The sequence below is a fragment of the Corvus hawaiiensis genome, chromosome 17 (assembly GCF_020740725.1).
Source record: "Corvus hawaiiensis isolate bCorHaw1 chromosome 17, bCorHaw1.pri.cur, whole genome shotgun sequence".
NCBI lineage: Eukaryota > Metazoa > Chordata > Aves > Passeriformes > Corvidae > Corvus > Corvus hawaiiensis.
Window position 1 is genome coordinate 8,455,959 of NC_063229.1, and position 18,349 is coordinate 8,474,307.

Sequence of the window (18,349 nt, forward strand, 5' to 3'; positions counted from 1 at the left end):
CCTCCAACTCGCCCCTCCACAGCATAGGGGGAACCACAGCCCCGTGTCAGGCCTGGGGTCATAGATGAGACACAGCTCTCGGAACTGCAGTAAAACCCCAGGTGTGCTGTGTGCTTGTGGCTGTGGGTGGCCGTGGGGCTCACGGTGGGCCGGACCCCATGCACCAGCCCGGGGGTGCTGTTGTAGGGGCTGTGTAGGCTGTGCATAGCTGGGGGCCTGGGAGGGACCAGGGCTCTGGCTGGTGGCAGGCAGGCGAGGAGGACGGTCCCTGCCGGTCCCTGCCCAACAGTAGCTGGGGAAGGGGGGGATATCAGGTGCCCCAGATCCTGCTGCCGCTCTCGTGGGTGCTAATACCCCCTAATCAGCTGTCAGTCACTGCGGACCCCAGCAGCTATAAAACACCCGGGAGCAGCTACCCGGCTCCTCTCCTGCAGTATGGCAGCACCTCGGGGCGAGAAGAGCTCAGGACAAGAGCTGGGGGGCTGTGGGGGGTCTTGGGGGACCCTGCGGGGGCCACCCCAAGCCTTACTGCCCTGCCCCTACTCCTACTCCTGCCCCTGTCCTATTCTGGCCGGGTACAGCCTCCTGCCACCCCCTCTCAGCCTCCTGACACCCCTGGTAAGTGCCGCGCTGCAGCTCTGGGGGAGGAACGGGATATGGGGCTCTCCCAGGACCAGGATGGGACTGTGTGGGGTGGTTGGAACCGGGGCTGGTCCCTAGTCTTGCTATCCCGAGTCCCCTGCCCGTCCCCAGCATTCCCCTGCCCCCCCACACACCCTCCTGCACCTGGCACTTTGGGTGCACACAGGATAGGAAGACAGTAGGCAGGAGACAGCTCTGCCCTCTCCCACACACAACAGCCCCTCTCCTCTGGCCGTGATGCTCTCCTCCCGTCCCACCCTGACACCTCTCTGCCCCTCCAGGTCTCAGCACCCTATGAGGTGCCGTTGGGGCTGCCCACGGAGCCGGGGCGGGCGAAGGCGGCGGCAGCGCGGGAGAGCACCGGGGCACTGAAGGCCTGGCTGGCGCGACACCCCAGGAACCCCTATCCCAGCAAGGGGGAGAAGGTGATGCTGGCCGTGGTCAGCCGGATGAGCCTCACCCAGGTCTCCACCTGGTTCGCCAATGCCCGCCGGCGCCTCAAGAAGGAGAACAAGGCAAGCTGGGCCACACGCAGCACCTCAGATGGCGAGGACAGCGAGGGCGAGGGTGTCCCATCGGCGGCTGTCCCCATTCCCAGTTCCAGCCCCGTGCAGGATGGGTGTGAGGGCAGCCCCGAGGTGAGGACAGGCCCTGGACAGGGCAAGCAGCCCGAGAAACCCAAGATCTGGAGTGTGGCAGAGATGCTGGAATCTCCCCCCAGCAAGAACAGGTGTCCCCTGAAGGTGCCAGTGGTGCTGGAGCAGGTGTAGGACTGGGACAATCGTGTCCTGTCCCCAAGGGCATGGCAGGAGAGACAGCCATGGGACCCAGCAGCTGCCTGGCCAAGGAGAGTGGGAGATGTGGGTGGGGAGGAACACAGCACAGTAATAAATATGACTGTCTTGGGTCTCCTGGTATTGCCTGTCTGCGGTGGGGATGCTGGTGGGGGATGCCAGCAGGGACGCCTGATATCACTGGGGATGCTGGTAGGGATGCAGGGGTGGGCAGAGATGTGGGTAACTTCACTGCCAGTGCTGCTGAGAGCAGTCCCTGGGGAGCAGGGCAGATCCAAGGCAGAGATCAAAAATAGACTTTGCTCTTCTTGATAAAAGTAATAAAATGGTTAGTGGTGTTAAATTAATCCTTACAAAATAAAACCCAAGGAGGTTAAATAAAGCCCGGAGGCTCCGCATAAAAACCACGACGACTACAAAACAGCTGCAAAGACATCTTTACACACCAAAGAAACTCTTCTCCTCTGCTCCTCCCCTCTCTGGGACACAATGTCAGCGAACACGGGACTCACACATGAGAAAGAAACACAGATGCGATGGGAGCAGCCCCACGGGAGCGTGGGCGCCACAGACAGAACTATTTACACTATGGACACGGAGCTGTGCTGGGGCCAGTCCGGCCGCAGGAGCCCCCGGGCTCTGCCCGTCCCTCTCCTGCCGGGGCCCCTCCGGCCGCGGCGCTCAGCGCCCAGCACTCGCGCTTCCTCAGTTGGAATTGGTGTCCCGGCTCCTGCTCTTTTTCTGCTGTGGAGGAGGAGGATGAGGAGCTGAGGGTCTGGCCCAAATGCTTGTAGGCTGCAATGAGCTCCTACAGCCCCTCCAGTGTGAGCACCCACATGGAAAAGCCAGTGCTGTTCTGCATGGGAAGGCACCAGGCACTGAGCTTCTCCCCATGGTCCAGGCAGAGCATGCTGTGGGTCAGAGGACACCTGTACCTCAAGGGACAATGCTCCAAGGAACCCAAATCCTCCCTGGCTCAGGCACAGGGGTTGGCCGTGCAGGGTCAGGAGTGGGGGAACCCAAAGACCTCCAGGCACAGGCACTGGCAGAGGCTGTAGACAATGCAGAGAAGGAGGGTGGAGGGCACAAGGCTGACCAGGATGATGCCCAGGCTGTGGTGCTCGATGAGCAGGAGGTAGATGCCGAAGGGCAGGGAGCTGAAGTAGAGGAGGCAGAGGACGCCCAGGATGAAGCGGGGGATGGCTCGCCATCCCCAGGAGCGCCACTTCTGCCCAGGGCCGTGGCAGGGCAGTGCACCCAGGCTGGTGGGGCGGTACAGCCGCACCACCTCCAGCCTGCCCAGGCTCTCTGGTGGGGCCACATCCTCTGGCACCTCCAGGATGGTGACAACCAGGCAGTCGGGGCTGGATGCGGGCTCCAGCACACTGGGGCAGAGGAGCACCTCAGGAGATCGGGGTGGACCCCGTTTCTTGGCCCGTTCACCGCCTGTCAGCAGTGCCAGTGCCTCACCGTCATCCTGCAGCTGCTGCACGTCCCCGCCCGGCACTGGGCTGTGCTGGCGGCAGAAGGGACAACGGAGCTGGGGGGTTAAAGCGTCCCCCGGGGGAACAATCCTGCGCAGGCAGCGGGCACAGAGGCGGTGGCCGCAGCGGAGCAGCTTGGGCCTGCGGGCACGGGCGTCGAAGCGGCTGTAGCAGATCTGGCACTCCAGCTCGGGGGACGGGGGTGCCACCGGCGGGGACCCCAGTTCGCTCTGTGGCTGGGCCATGCTCCTGGCGGGCTGCTGGTGGCTGCCCGGGCTGCAGGGAGAGGGCACCGCTGTCAGCCAGGGCTGAGGGCAGATCCCCGGCCCGCTGCCTCCCACGCGCGGGGTCCCAGCTCCGCTCCACCCCACGGTCATTGTCCCGGTCAGTCCCCGGGGCTCGGTGGGAAAGAGGGGCAGGGAGAGCAGAGTGGTGGCGACGGTCCCCTCCCCGAGCCCGACTCCAACCCCCGGCTGGTGCCACCGGCGCTGGGACTCGCCGTCATCCCGGCCCCTGCTTTGGGGGGGGAAAAATCGTTCCCAGGGGCCGGCACCGGCGGGAGGGCAGCTCCCGGACACATCTTTGGCCCTCACGGTGCGTGCGGGTTCTCTGGGGCCCCGGGGCGGGGACGGCTCCGGACGCCGGCTCTGCCGGCGGCGGGGACCCCCCACCCCTCACCCCGCTCCGGCTCCCGGGGCCAGCAGCTCTCGGTCCGTACTCCCCGCCCCCGCTCCCGGCCCGCACCGCATCCTCTCCCGTACCTGCGCTCCGCGCCGCGGCTCCCGGCGGGGACACAGCGGCGGGTCGAGCCGCGGCCCCGGCGGGCTCGGTGGCACCGGTGGGCTCCGCGGCGGCGGACGAGGGCCCGGCAGCCCCATGGGGGGAGGCGCGGGGCGCTGCCCGCCGCGCTGCGGGGGCGAGCGCGGCGCAGGGGCCGCCGGCAGCGCCGCGGCGTTGGCCCGGTAACGGGGAACGAGGGGGGGAGCTCGGACGGGCCGTGCTGGGGCCCCGCGGAGCCTCCTCGCCGGGCTGCGAGGGGTAGGCGCAGGTGTCGATGCGGTGGGCGGTGCGGGTTTTGGTGGGGGATTGGTGCGGCTCCCGGTACCCCAGGGTTCTCTGCTCACGGTCAGCCCTGAGGATGCTCCTTCCCGGCGTGGGGCCTGTGGCAGCGGCGCTTGGGGTTCAGCATTCCCGGGGAGCCGAGCCGAGGGCACTTGGGGGACACAGCACTTGACAGGTTCAGGCTGGGTACAGCCAAGCCCCCTGCACTTCCCACGCTGTAGGTTGTGCCTCCCAAGGCTGGTCAAATCCACCCCCAGCTGCTGCCCTCACAGAGTGTTTACAACAGCCCCAGGGGGACAAAAGCACTCAGGGACCCCCTCCTTCCCCCCAGACAAGAGAGAAGCAGCACTGCCCACCACAGGGACAACGGTAGTGAGGGCTTTAGTTCAAATCGTCCAGGTTTGGTACAGTCTGATGGAGCTTTTATGTGAGGGCTCCAGCTCCTGGTGTGCCTCTTTCTCCCCAGTCCTGCCCATACCACCCACTACTCCCACAGCTGCCTCTCGCACCACAGCCCCTTGCACAGCTTGACCTAGTCCTGGTTATCTGCCCTTGAAATGCCCCCAGTGTCAACTTGATACGCCCTGTCCACCATTTCTTGCTCTGTTAGGATAAAGGAGACTCCAAAAGCAGCCCATGTCACCGGGCTTCTGGCCACTGATGTCGTTTACATGTCCCCTGTAAGACCACAGCCACTGGATACTTAACCAGGTAACTGCCCCTCACCTGAGGGAGCAGGCAAAGGGCTCATGTGCACTGACTGACCAAGGAATGGGTTAGGGACACTCCCAGCATCAGCACATCTCTGCTCACCTGTGCCTCGGGAGCAGGCAGTCTTGGCTCAAAAACAATGATTAAAAGGGGAAAAAAGGGCTTTACAAACTGCCACTTTCACAGCTGACATTCCCAATTGCCCTGACTTAAAGGACATTAACGATCTCCTTGCCCCACTGAAAGCATCTCTGGAGAGCTGTGAAACCTCTGGGAGCCGGCAGCATCTGGGGCTGGGCAATTCCTGCCCGCCTCGGAGTGGCACTGTCACTGCTGTGGCACTGGCACCAGCACTGCTGCAGCACCGGTGCTACTGTGGCACTGACAATGGTCCAGCACCAGCAGTGCTGTGGCACCCCAAGGAGTCCAAAGGCACTGCACTTCCCTGCACTTCTCCAAGGGGAGAGCACCAAAACCTCACTGGAGCAGGGGGGTGGTCAGGCTGCTTCAGGGGCTCAAACAAAACTCAGCAGGAGGGCAGGACTGCCTGGAAGGGGGCAGATGCCAGATCATTCTGAAAAACCAAACAGCAACATTTTTCTGCCTTCCACCCAGGCAGAGACCAGACAGGGGTGAACACAGACCCCAGACGCCAAAGAAGGAAAGTTATGGACACAAGCAGAGCTGTATGCTGGTTTTAATGTTCCTAAGAACTAGGAAACAGAAATCAAAAATAGACTTTGCTCTTCTTGATAAAAGTAATAAAATGGTTAGCTGTGTTAAATTAATCCTTACAAAACAAAACCCAAGGAGGTTAAATAAAGCCCGGAGGCTCCGCATAAAAACCACGACGACTACAAAACAGCTGCAAAGACATCTTTACACACCAAAGAAACTCTTCTCCTCTGCTCCTCCCCTCTCTGGGACACAATGTCAGCGAACACGGGACTCACACATGAGAAAGAAACACAGATGCGATGGGAGCAGCCCCACGGGAGTGTGGGCGCCACAGACAGAACTATTTACACTATGGACACGGAGCTGTGCTGGGGCCAGTCCGGCCGCAGGAGCCCCCGGGCTCTGCCCGTCCCTCTCCTGCTGGGGCCCCTCCGGCCGCGGCGCTCAGCGCCCAGCATTCGCGCTTGCCATCCATCCCTCCATCTGTTCCGCCGTCCTTCTGCCCGCGCGCGTCCCAGCTCTGGCTGCCCCTTCCCTCGGCACTCCGGCGTTGCGGAGCTGCCGGCTCCTCCTGCCGCGCCACACTGGGCTCCCTTGCCCCTGGTGAGGGCCACGGCTGAGCCTCCTCTCCCACCGGCTGCCGGGCGCTCCTGGCTCCTGGGGGCTGGCGTGCAGTTCGCAGAGGAGAGCAGGTGCCATGGAGCTGCTGCACAGGAGTCCCGGGCCGGTGCTGTGCAGCCAGCAGTCTCTGCTGCCCCAGCCAGCCTCCCCCGGGGCCACCGGCACCTCCCCTGCTGCCTCGCACCTCTGCCTTAGTTGGGATTAGTCTCTCGGCTGCTGCTCTGGTCTCGGCCCAGCTCCCTCTCTTTGTCCGCTGTGGAGGAGGAGGAGGAGGATGAGGACGAGGAGGAGGAAGACGAGGAGCTGAGGGTCCGGCCTGAATGCTTGTAGGCTGCAACGAGCTCCTGCAACCGCTCCGGCGTGGGCTCCCACTTGGCAAAGCCGGCGCTGTTCTGCAGGAAGAGAACGGCTGTGTTGTGCACAGCCTTGTAGTACATCTCCTCCCTGCAAGGGAAGAGCACAGGCATCAGCACCTCCCCTGGCCCCTGCCCAAAGCCATCGACACCTGCTCCTCCTCTTCCTGCCATCACTAGGTCAAGCATTTGTCCTGTCCTTTCTCTCATTATTTTGAGAAGGGAGGCACAGTGCAGCCTCAGGCAGTTCTGAGTACAGTAGAGGCTCCTGAGCTTTCACAGAGGGAAGAAGCACTGATGCTGCAGAGCCCCATCACCCTCTACCAGTACACGCATGTGCTGGAACCTTGCTGTCCCTGCAGAGCGGACTCAGCACAGGGAGGCATCAGTCCTAAGCAGGTGAGAACTTCAGTGTTCAGGCACCTGTTGCTTAAACAAGCTGTTGCTCAAACTTGTTGCCTCAGCAGCAGAGCAGAGGCCAGCCGGCGCCGCTGGGGATCAAGTCCCCGCTGCCCCTTGCCTCTGCTCTCCCCGTGACATCCAGCTGCTGCAGCACAGGCAGCTACCAGGCCTGAGGGCTGGCAGAGGCACGCATCAGCGCCACAGGTGTGACCTGCTCCAGCTGGACTCCTGCCCAAGGCATACACCTCTCACAAGCTAAAGTTAGCAGTCATTAAACAGACATTGAATTCACCATGCTGTCTGCCCATCCTAAACACCCAGGGTGATGATGCACTGTGCTTGTCCTTGACTGCTCCCTCCTTCCCACTGTTTTCAGCTTGGGAGAGGATATTTCTGTCACACAGCTTCAGAGCCGTGTTCCCAGAAGGATCTGAGAACAAAGCCTACTTTTTGCAGACATGCTGGGACCCGCTGCGGTACTCATGATCGAAGGCCGGCAGGATGAGCTGGTGTCGCTTGAACTTGCTCTGCTCCATGCGGGTCAGGGCTGGCGTGGGGGGGTCCCGCCACTCGGGGATGAAGACAATGAAGGAGAGCGGCTCGCTGGAGCTCTCCAGCAGTTTCTAGTGCAAGAAGAAAAGGAACAACCTCAGCACTGGCTGAGCAATGACGTGTTTAATGAGTCCTACAGAAAGGAAATGCTGCTTCAAGAGCAGTGCCCAGCTGTCACTGTCCTCTGCCCCTGCCCTCAGGGCGCAGGAGTGGTGGGGAGCAGAGGATGGATGGCAGAGCTCCATCCCAAACAACCCCACTGGTGAGCAGACATACCTCAAAGTGAGAGACCATGGCATCCATCAGCTCCTCACAGAATGGAGGATTTGCCTCAAAAGAGCCGCTTATAGGGAAGAAATCCAGGCATGGGCTGGAGAAAGAGGCAAAGATCCCCATCAGCTCATCCTGAGTCATCTCACGGGCATGCACCCACACCCACACAGAGCAAGGGAACATAATACTCACCCCCTGGATCCAAAATACCCGTCTGTGTCCAAGAAGGCTGAACAGTACTGTTTAAAATAGCAATTCAGGGGCGAGGCAAAGCATTCAAAACTCACTCCAAAGAGCTTGTGGAGGGCTTCAAAGATGTGCACGGGAAGTGCCCCTTGCAGACCAGTCCCTTCGTACAGCCCCACACCGAACATCATCTGAGGAGAGCAAACCCTGGTGAGCCATGCCTGCTCTTGCTGTTCCTGCTGCTCCCTTCACTGACCACAGACCCAGGGCCACATGTCCATGCACCCACTCCTGTAGGTATGCAGGGCCCCCTCGTCCTTTCTCAAATTGATATAGGTCCCTGCATGTACCCAAGAATGCTCTTTAGAGATTTTATCCAACTCTGACCCCACAAAACCATCAGCTTTCTCTTGTACCCAAGTGAGCCTTTAGCTGCCCCTCAGAGTCAAGAGCTACTGAAGGTTTCCTTCACAAAAATCTTTACCCACACTGAAGTCTCATGTCAAGACCACAACTGCTCCCCAGAACACAGTCCTACCTCAGCATAGCATAAGCAGACTACAGATCCAGTCTAAACCCTGTGTTGCTCCAGGCCTCCAAGGCCGTGGCCCTTTCCCAGAGCAAAGAAAAGTTCCCAGTGCTGCCAACGCTTTCTAATGTACAGCTGTGGTGAGACCGTACCTGGTATCGACGGAGAAGGCACCAAACCCTGGGCAGGAACTTTTCAAAGCCCGAGTCATCGATGCAGCTGTACCGATAGAGAAGCCACTGGAAGAGAAAGCCCAGATATGGAAGACACCAGGAACAGCCGAGCCACGGTGATACACACACATTGCGACAGGGAGAGGGAAGCTGAGGAGCAGGTGGGCTCTGCAGGGAGTTGTCAGCACATCTGCTGTCACTGCATGAGCCACCAGCTTGTCACTATCATGAAATGAATGAACCACCACAGCAGCATGTGTCTCTCAGCAAGGGTTGCCTTGGTTTGAGTACAATGTTCTGGCAGCACACTTATTCAGAGCACACACCCAAAACCTGGGAAATACTCCCAGCAGAGCCTGATCCCAGCTAAGGTGAGAGTACATGTCCTCATGCCCATGGCAGCATCTGACAGCCCTGCAGGGTCAGTTGGCCATCCTCTGCCCAGCCCTGCCCTCAGAGCACATGGAGATGACCCTGCCCTGAGGGGCAGTGGCCTCAGTGCCCAGCCCTTACCAGCTTGCTGAAGTAGTTGCGGCTCACTTTGACCATCTCCCCCTTGTACCGCACACATGCCACGTTGTTCTCCATGTGCATCTCCACGCTGGGGAGCGGCGGGGAGGGGATGGCCAGTCTCACAGGGTAGCAGTACACCAGCCTGTCCTGGACCTCAGGAGCTTCTACCTCAGCTATGGAGAATGAACAGAAAGGCAGCCTGTGAGAAGCCAAGGGTATTCAGGACCACTCTGCAGTCCACCTCAAAAGACACAGTGACCCAAACAAGGCTGAAGAGCAGGGTGGTCCACCCAAAAAACCACCATGGTGGTCCCTCACAGATTTCGTAGGCAGCTACCTAGGTTCAAAGCTGATTCCCCAAATTAATTCCATCTCCAACTGCCAGAGCACAGAGAGGAACCACTTGAAAGCATTTCTCCACCTCTAACCCAGCAGAACTGCAGACAGCACACAGCCACCCCAGCATCCTGAGGCATGCTCCAAACACTCTTTTTGTTGCTACTGTTTCTTATTTCAGTTTGCCCCAAACTCATCCAAAGCACAATAAAAATTCCCAGGCTGCCAAATGCAGGAGGCAAAGGAATCTCCCTCCACCTTGTGGTTATTCATCGCCTCGGCTTCAGGGAGAGCTCACAGATTAGCTGTAAGGAATCCCTGACTTAGTGGGGTTGGAAGACAAGCATCAAATACAATGGCAAAAGGCAGACATTGGGACCTGAAAGGAGTCCGAAGAGAGGCAGGACCCAAAATGGAAAAGGACTACAGACAGTGGTAATGAAAGAAGCAGACTCCACAGAGGAAGGAAAAGGTGACTAGAGGCAGATGTACAGATGTGAACTAGGAAGAAAGAACACAAAAAAGATCAAGGAACGTGAACTCTCTGCCAGGAAAGGGTGCACAGTGAGAAACTGGGAGGCAGAAGGGTGCAGAAAGGTGCTCAGAACACAAGAAATGTGGCAAATGAGAATAAAGGGAGAACGCTCAGCATTACTAAGGGGGTGTCAGCTGCCCCCAAGAATTCATGAAACAGCAGAGCAAAAAAGCAGGGTTCAGAGAGATTAAAAAATGCCCTGCTCAGTGTGACCTGCTCCTAACAAGCTACGTCATCCTGGCAAATCACATTATTTATAGTATTTCATGTTACAGCTGGGCACAGCACCTGATGGAAAACAGCCTCTCACTGCACAGACACTGTGACTGACAGCTGAGGCCTATGCTGGACCGGCTGCTTCTTACTTTGAAACACAGACTTTCTGACTTTTCGAGACAGAGCTATCCTCCCAACAGGTAACACTCTCTGAACAGGGACAGTCCAGAGCATGGAGCCTTTAACTGCAGTGCTGTAGCTCTACAGCTCTTCAAAAATGGCTGCGTACCAGAGATATTGTTCTCTTTGAGTATGGCAAGATGCTTCTCCCGGATGCGCTTGACATATTCCAGGGATATGTAGTAAATTTTACTGCAGATGCCTTCGACAGAGTCCTTGGCTGCAGCAGACACATGGGGCCCACACTGTTTGCGTAAGTGCTCCAGGCGGTCCTGGGGAAACAGAGAACCAGAGTCTCTCACACGGCCACCACTGGCTCTCCAGGGGTGCTCAGTGTCTCCAGGCTGCTCTCCCATGGCACACAGCAAGAGGAAGCAATGGCAGCCGTCTCCAGAAGGACCTGTACCTGTCCCCACGTGTCTCCTCCCCAGCTCCCTGTGCCCAGCCCCGTATCAGCGGGACACTGACCATGTAGTCCTCCTTGGAGGCAGAATGGTCCCGTCGCAGCCAGCTGAAGGTGTCCTCCACATTCCACTTCACCACCTTTCTGCTGTCTGGGGAAGCACTCCTGCAAAAACAGAGAGGCAAAATTTAACTCACGGCTGCACAGCAAGATATTCCACCCCCCTCCAAAGTTTTGTCAGTGGGGAATGTAGACACTGATACTTCCTCAAGGCCCATCCCTGTCACTCCCCTCCAGTTCCCTGGAAAGTGCTTCCAGACGTTTGCATGACTATGGACTGCCACGCTCTCTCCAAAACTTGGTGTAGCTGGCTGCTATCCTCTCTGCAACAGGAGAGGCCCACAAAGCCTTTATCTGTCACGGCAATGGACCATTTTGATATTGCCTGTAACTTTCAAGTACTGCTAGGGGCTTGTGACTCTGAGAAAACTACCCTGTTTACAAGCTTTTCCTTTTCCCCACAAGGTTCTCCCCACAATCTTCCCCAGTTCTGTCTCCAGAACTGGTCAGAAAAACCCTACCTTGTATACAAAATACCACTCTAAGCTCATTGCTTTGCAACAACAGTGAGTGCCCAAGCACTCCTGATTTTATCTCAGGGATAACAGAAGACATTCCATACCCAGTACTTCATTGTCTCCACACACATTCAGCCTCCCAGTATTATATTTTACAGTAATGTCACTATCAAAAGATGGCTCCAGCACCACTGTTTTTCTTCTGTATGTTCCTAACTTTTCTTTTCCTCAATAACATTATGACCAGTGCTGGATAAGGCAGGATGAGCAGCCCCTATAGCCCTTTTGTCTTTTCTGAACGTGACAGCACTGCGAGAGGAGCTCCCACCTGGATTCAATCAATCGTTTCGCAGCCTCAGCATACTTGAAGAGCAGCCTCTTGGCTTCCTCCCGGAACTTGATTCTGGATAACCTGAAGTTAAATTCATATGCATGAGTCTCACAAAGGCGTGGAGGCCAGGTTCAGCTCCCCAGCTTTCCTTCACCAGCATCCAATCACTTCATTAGCCAAAGGGAAGCACCGCAGCAGAACCATGGCAGGTAAATCACCGCACCAGACTGACCCAGAACCATCCCAGCAAGGTATCCTGTCTGTGAACAGTACCTGATGGGAATGTCATTCATGATCTCTCTGAACATGGAAGGAGACACTACTGGCTCGCAGTCACTCGGTAAAAGAGGATCTGTCCCTTTATCAACCACCTTCCTCTCCAACATCCAGCGATTGAATGACTCCCTCGGGGGGTCAATCCCTGAAGACGTACAGAAGAAGGGTCTAATCAATACAACACAGAAATGCCCAGTAGCTCTCATAAGGATCATCACACGAAGTTCTGCCTAATCAATTAACCAACAACATCACAGAGTATAACCATCACAAAAAGAGAACACAAGGACTAGACAGGCATAAAACAAAAGGTAGATCACCACAGCACTGCAGGACTGAGAAGGAAATCAAGGGAGTCCAACAGAAACTCACCTTCTCGCTGCTGGCAGAGCTCTCGGTAATGCTGCCGCAGCTTGAGAATGAGCTGGGACCTGAGCAGCTCCACCTCAGGGTGTGGAGAAAGCACTTCCGATGGTGCTCTCTGCTTAATCACGGCGTTTGTCTGAATATCCAGGTCCCAGTATACTCTGTGGCAGAAGCAAATGTCATCAGGATAACCAGATCATTGGCTAATTATCAAATATTCTAAAGATGTTTTTCGGATTGTTTCACCAGCCAGGAAACCAAATTATCAAGACTCCTGGCAGTGATTTATCCTCAGGTTCCTCAAAGATATCTGGAAACCTGTGTGTCTCTAACACTCTGCTAAGAAAGGAAGAGAAGACAAATGGATACAACTCACTCAGTTGGTCGTAGAAGAGCTGCCTGCTGTTTGTCTTCAGGTGAAACACACCATGCCTTCAAAACAGAGGTTCCTGGAATACTGGGAGAGCTGGGGACTGGCTGAGCACCTGGGTTCCCTGGGACATCCGCCTGTGTGCGTGAAACATGAATTACTACACCAGAGAGACAGGTAAAGGAGTAGCAGCCCAATGAACCAAACAGTCCCACACCAGAACACACGTGGGAGACTCCCATGAGCCCCCTTTGGTTTCAGGCTGCACACATTAGTTTCAGAACACCACACCCACCTTGGGCTTCTTCACACTGTTGCCACTTGGTGGAACCTCCTCGGAGAACCTCCTCTTCCTCTGCTTGCTCTCCACAGAAGCATCTGCCACCCCACCTTCCAGTGGCATTGGAGCTGCGTTCAGTCCCAGAGGGTCTGACTATGAGAGTCCAAACAACAACAGCACACGTCAGCTCCCCCGCTGCCACTGCAGCGACCCAAACGAAAGTGGAAAGCTCTTAACTTCCCATTGCACTGCTCCCGGCTCCCATGTGGATGGAAATAAGGACACCACTAGTCACACCTGCACAAAGCTGAAAGATTCTCTTCTAGATCTGTGCCTATATGCCTTTTTTTAAGACTTTAATGAGAAAAACTCATCACAAATCCCCCACGCTGAGTGTTCTTTGAGCGGTGCATGACGCCTGGAACAGCATCACCTGACAGGCACCTGACACAGGAACACTTCCCCAGAATCACACCAGACAATGGACTGAGCAAGGAGCTCTGAAGGCACAGAAGACTCTCCCACACCTGTAATCTGAAGTCTACAGACCATGAACACCCCAGTCCTGGCACAGTCCCCCAAAGTGAGTGTGCACTTACGATGACATCGTGCTGTCCCAGCACAGGCATTTCCCACAGAGACTGGTTCGTGAAGCGGTTGAAGTAGTACGGGCGGTTCTCCCGCTTGCTCCAGCACTTCTCCCAGCCAGCCTGCACCAGCTCATCTGAGGACAGTGAGAGTCAGGAGAGGAGCATCCTGCATGACAGCCCTGGCCTGCAGGTGCCCAGCACTGTCACAGCACACTCTGAAACACACATCGTTCCCCGCCAGCCTCGCTTCACCCCCTCCTCGCTGCCAGGGCCCTGAAGAATTCCCAAAGGCAGAGTCGGTACCTGGCAGGTCCTGTACCAGGCGCATGGGTTTGGGGGAGCTGGGCTGGCTCTGGTTGGAGGTGCCAGGTGAGTGACTCATGAGAGACGCTTCCTCCGCAGGGCTTCTGTGATTCTCATTGGCCATTTCTCAGCAACCACACTAGAAAAAACAGAGTAATATCCAGTGTTACAGCAGGAAAGGTCCCAGATCTGCTTGGTGCACTCAGGTGTAGCAGTACAAGCTTATTCTGACAACAGGAATTGAACCAGAACACACAAACAGCACCTCAGTTCTGAAAAACACCTGTTATCCTGGACACGACTAGCTATGAGGAATGCTCAGTGTTAAATGGGGTTAACCAGGGTGTTCTTCAGGCCAGCATTCAAAATATTCCCTCTTCAGTTAGCTCTCCCCAAAGAGTGGAGCATCAGATTGTAAAAATTAACATACACTCCTCTGTGATTATGTGCCACCTTCTGCTACACCAATACCACTGGCCATGTCTGATCTGTTATCCTCAGAGACAGTTTAAATCAACTCACACACACATAACTGCACATCATTTCAACAAAAGGCTTTAATTAAAAAAAAAAAAATCTGCTATATAAAATAGCCCTGGAGGCTCAGGAACAACTTCTGTGGTTCAGAAAACCACAGGCTGGGAGTTGGGAGCTCCCGAATTATCACCCTCTGCATGTCCCAGGCCAACATGTCCTAGTCCTAGTCCCACAAGCAGGGCCTCAGCTAGCTGTTTCAGCCCTTGCTGCTTTTTCATCTGCATAACAACAGTTATGCAAAAGAAGGTCTGTTGGAACAATAAAGCTCCTCTTAATCATAATTTAATGTTGCCAGCTGGAGAGAAACAGCCAGGCTTTTCCTCTCTTAGTCACCACTCTTCCCCTGGGGAAGTTTCTGAAACAGTGCCGCAGATTGCTCTTCTCTGGCAGCCCAAAACACACTGGCAATGAACTGGGGGGAAACAAGGCATTTTACATAATTCCCAGCTACCTCAGACACTTAACTATATTCAGGCTTTGGAGACACCCGACAGCACACACCAGCACAGTCAGGGCGGCAGCAGCACAATGCTGTGCACAGCGTGCTCTTCACCTGAGCACCACAGTACCTGGCAGCAGGAGCCACGTACAGGAGCTCTTCAATAAGAACTCTGGATTTTTGTGGGCTAAGTCACTTGGATTTAGTTACCTTCCTGCCCTTCCTGTGCATAAAGCCCACTGACTACTTCAGTGGAACAGAATGGCAGGAGCAAACAGTGGTCAAGAGCGAGTGCTCAGTAGCTCAGCTGCCCACAGCATCGGCTGTGAGATCAGCACTGAGGAACTTGACCCCTTCAGCCCCTCGGAAGATGTTCCCATCCTTCCAGGCAGGGTACATAAGGGAAAGTGTGGAACACTGTGGACACCTGGAGTTTGGGTCTCTGCTCTAGGGCAGGGAAGTAACGTTCCGTGCCTGCTGCAGAGCGCAGGATGCAACTGGGGACCTTTAACGGCCTCAGCAGGTGAGCGTTGTGCAATCTCACACTCCCTCCTGAACTCCAACCCCACCATGCCCTTACAGTCACTTCACAAAGGTGCCAAGGTAAGCTGGGCCAGCAGCAGCAGCTCAGACTCGTGTCAGCCAGTTGGTACAGTGACCCTGGAGACCGAGGGGCTGCAAGGTAGGAGCGCGGGAGCCTCTGAAGGATGTTTAGTCCCTCCTCCTGAAACTAAAGCTACACTTGCACATGCAGCTGCTGCTGCGTCCTGCACATTACACAGAGCACATGCTGGAGTGAACTGGTGTGTACTGCGGGGACCAGAGCTCCCAAAGTGATGTATGTCAGGATTCAGAGACAGCGCTGGGCACGGAGCCCTGCCCAGCTTGGATGGCACATGCCAGCTCCAGTGACCTGCCAGTGTTTTTCATCACCCATCACTCAAAAGAGCTGTCAGATAGGGTCACTGGCTCTGCCTCCTCCCATTTATGGATAAACTGGAATGGTGGAAGTAGCCAAGCAGCTTTATCACTTGATCAGTGTTAACAAGTATTAAATCCAAGTACCCTTAAGGCCTGGGAAAAGGAAACAGCCAAACTAACAGGAATCCTGGCAGAAGCCACTCTTACTTTTATGTAACTACACTGGGACTTAGACAGTGACAGGGATCCAGAGGAAGCATTTTATGGTGATTACGGTATGTTTTTATACACCATGGCAATGCATACAGTGCTTCACAAACACGGTACAACGCTGTCCCTGCCCAGAGAGCTTACAACCTAGAGCAGCAGCACAACCAGAGACCACACAAGGGGGAAGGAGACACAGAGTAAAGAAGTACAGCAAACAGGACCGGTATTTGTTTCCATTTCACCGAGATAGGATTTTGTACAAGACAACAGCAAATGCAGACAAAGGAGATCAGCGACAGCCCCCCGGGACAACTCCGCGGTTCTCCCCCATCCCAGAACCACGGCTGCTCCAGGAGGCTGGCAGCCAGGCCACCGCCTCCCCCATCGGTACCCATCCCCTCGGTCACCCAGCCCGGGGCTGAGCAGCGTAGCGCTCCCGGGGCAGCACGGGCACTGGGGACCGGGGCACCGTGTCTGCGCGGGGAAACGGCCGGGAACCTCCTGGGGCTGCCCTGCCGGCGGCGAAGACGGCACGGAGCTCCTCGGCGCGGCGGGCCGGGACCGGCGGGCGGCCACGGGCGCCCAGCGAGTGCGGAGCGGAGGCGGCGGCGGCGACAACTCTGCAGTCTGGCCGGGAGAGGTCCGGGGGCGCGGCCTAAGCGGGGCGGCGGCCGGCCGGGCGGGTACTTACGGTGGCGGGCTGCCTGGCGGGACGCGTGGCCGTCGCTCCGTGCTCGCCGCTGGCGCGCCGGGGCCGCATCCTCATAGCGGGGCGTCCCGCGCCTGGCCCGCGGGGGCGGCTGCGGAGACAGGAGCCCGTTACGGCGCCGCGGGGAGGGGCCGCGGGACGCGCAGGCGCGGCGAGGGCACAGCGGGGGCGCGGCGGCGGGAGCGCGGCGGCAGCGGTGGCCGCGCTCTAAGATGGCGGCCGCGGGCCTGCGCCGCCTCCCCTCCGCCGCCCGCCCGCTGCCGCTGCCCGCCCCCGCCGCCTCCTCCTGCACGGCAGGCCGCGGCCACGTGGTTGCGCCGCTTACCTGGGCGTGAGGCCAGGGGCTGCAGGCACCGGGCACCGCTGCGTCTGCCACCGCCGCCGCCCCACCTCCGCCTCTCCCGCCCCGCCGCCGCCATCTTGCGCCGGGGCCGCGGGTGTGGAGCGCATGCGCGGAGCAGAGCCCGCGCTCGGGGGAGACGCCTGACGCATGCGCAAAGGCTGCGCTGTCGCCCCGCCTGCCCGGCGCCATCTTTGTGGTGGGCACCGCCCCGCGGTGGGTGCGGAGTGGCCGCCGTCCCGCCCGCGCTGTCGCGGAGCCGCTTAGTGCGGACCGGCCCCGCCCTCTCACCCGCCGCGGGCGGTTCCCGGCACTGACAGGGCGCGGCAGCAGCGGTCGCCGCCAAAGGGCCTTTGAAGAGCGGCGGCGCCGGGGTGGGGCGGCGGCTAGGCCGGGGGGGCTGCATTGATGTACGGGCGCGGGGCTTCCGCCGCCCGCCGGGCACAGCGGTCGCTCCTGCTGCGTTTCAACCCGGGCCGGCTCTGGCAGCCGCTGCCTGTCCCAGCGGTCCTTCGGGCACAGCGCTGACACGTCCCTCTCCACAGTGTTGCCGTGGCCGTTCCCTGGCCCGTGGGTCCTGGTGCCAGGCGGCGGGCGCTGGCAGTGAAGGACGGGGTGCAGCGCTGGGCACAGCCTGATGGTCTCTCGGGTCGCTCCCTTGCCCCGTGGCTGCTGCTGCACAGCGTGTGCTGGAGGATGACACGGGACGGGGAAGGGGGACACGGCTGTTACTGGGGAGTCCCTGGGGGCTGCAAGACCCCCTCGCAGCCGGCGGAGCTCCTGGCGCATCCACCCAGCAGAGCGCCCGTCCTGCTTCGGCCCCACCTCCCTGGGTAGCCGATGGCCGGTGCTGGCCTACGGCCCCCGGTGAAGACGGGACGGAAGCCTCTCCTGCCCTTTTCCTCTGGGATATCCCTGCTGCCCAGCTTTCCAAGGGGTTTCCCATCTCCCGGAGTCCTGCCCTCTGCTCCGGGAGCACCGGGGTCAGTTTAATGAGTTAACGCTGGCGCAGCAGTTCTGATGGGATAAGTGCTGTGTAAGCACTGAGGCTCCCGTTTTGGGCTTCCAGCAGCCCGGCTCCGCTGCCCAGAGCACCGATAACCGTCCGGGGCACAAAGGGCCGGCTCAGACCGACCCCTGAGGGCAGAGAGGACTCTGTGAAGGGACAGTGAAATTCCAGCCTTGGAACGAGGCAGCTCAAGTGGCCGGGGGGGGTGGTGGTGAGGGCAGGGGCAGTCCCTCGGCATGGCTCGACCAGGCAGGATTTCAGGAGGGAGTCCCGGGCTGAGGAGTTGCCCATCCCTGCCGTGATGGGAGCAGGACGGCAGCGTGGGTGCTGATGGGGACAGTCTGGCAGTGTCCATCTCGGCACTGCAACCCTGGTGCCAGCCCAGCTGCCGGTAACACACGGGGCAAGGACATCCAGAGGCATCTGCGGAGCCAGTGCTGCCTGGCT

General features: G+C 58.2%; 3 protein-coding genes across 4 annotated transcripts; 1 reads left to right on the forward strand and 2 right to left on the reverse strand.

The window, feature by feature from the left end:
• The first annotated feature begins 318 nt into the window (after positions 1-318).
• On the forward strand, positions 319-1,549 carry LOC125334927 (iroquois-class homeodomain protein IRX-2-like). The gene is made up of 2 exons (XM_048322167.1): positions 319-618; positions 924-1,549. Exons 1-2 carry the CDS (start codon positions 436-438, stop codon positions 1,410-1,412), a joined length of 672 nt encoding a protein of 223 aa, XP_048178124.1. The 5' UTR covers positions 319-435; the 3' UTR covers positions 1,413-1,549.
• A 308-nt stretch (positions 1,550-1,857) lies between these two features.
• Positions 1,858-3,784, reverse strand: LOC125334926 (E3 ubiquitin-protein ligase RNF182-like). The gene is made up of 2 exons (XM_048322166.1): positions 3,682-3,784; positions 1,858-3,196 (listed from the first exon to the last, which is right to left on the reverse strand). The coding sequence occupies exon 2, from the start codon at positions 3,163-3,165 to the stop codon at positions 2,440-2,442; it is 726 nt and encodes a 241-aa protein (XP_048178123.1). The 5' UTR covers positions 3,166-3,196; positions 3,682-3,784; the 3' UTR covers positions 1,858-2,439.
• Positions 3,785-5,372: 1,588 nt separating this feature from the next.
• PCIF1 (phosphorylated CTD interacting factor 1) lies at positions 5,373-16,981 on the reverse strand. 2 transcript variants are annotated; one of them, XM_048322154.1, is made up of 17 exons: positions 16,879-16,981; positions 16,536-16,644; positions 13,738-13,876; positions 13,444-13,568; positions 12,860-12,997; positions 12,571-12,701; positions 12,201-12,355; positions 11,826-11,973; positions 11,550-11,633; positions 10,709-10,808; positions 10,350-10,512; positions 8,974-9,146; positions 8,440-8,526; positions 7,765-7,949; positions 7,576-7,669; positions 7,195-7,370; positions 5,373-6,436 (listed from the first exon to the last, which is right to left on the reverse strand). In XM_048322154.1, exons 3-17 carry the CDS (start codon positions 13,859-13,861, stop codon positions 6,184-6,186), a joined length of 2,136 nt encoding a protein of 711 aa, XP_048178111.1. In that variant the 5' UTR covers positions 13,862-13,876; positions 16,536-16,644; positions 16,879-16,981; the 3' UTR covers positions 5,373-6,183. The 2 variants fall into 2 exon arrangements, with proteins under 2 accessions (XP_048178111.1, XP_048178112.1); XM_048322155.1 differs by lacking the exon at positions 16,536-16,644.
• Between the last annotated feature and the right edge of the window lie 1,368 nt (positions 16,982-18,349).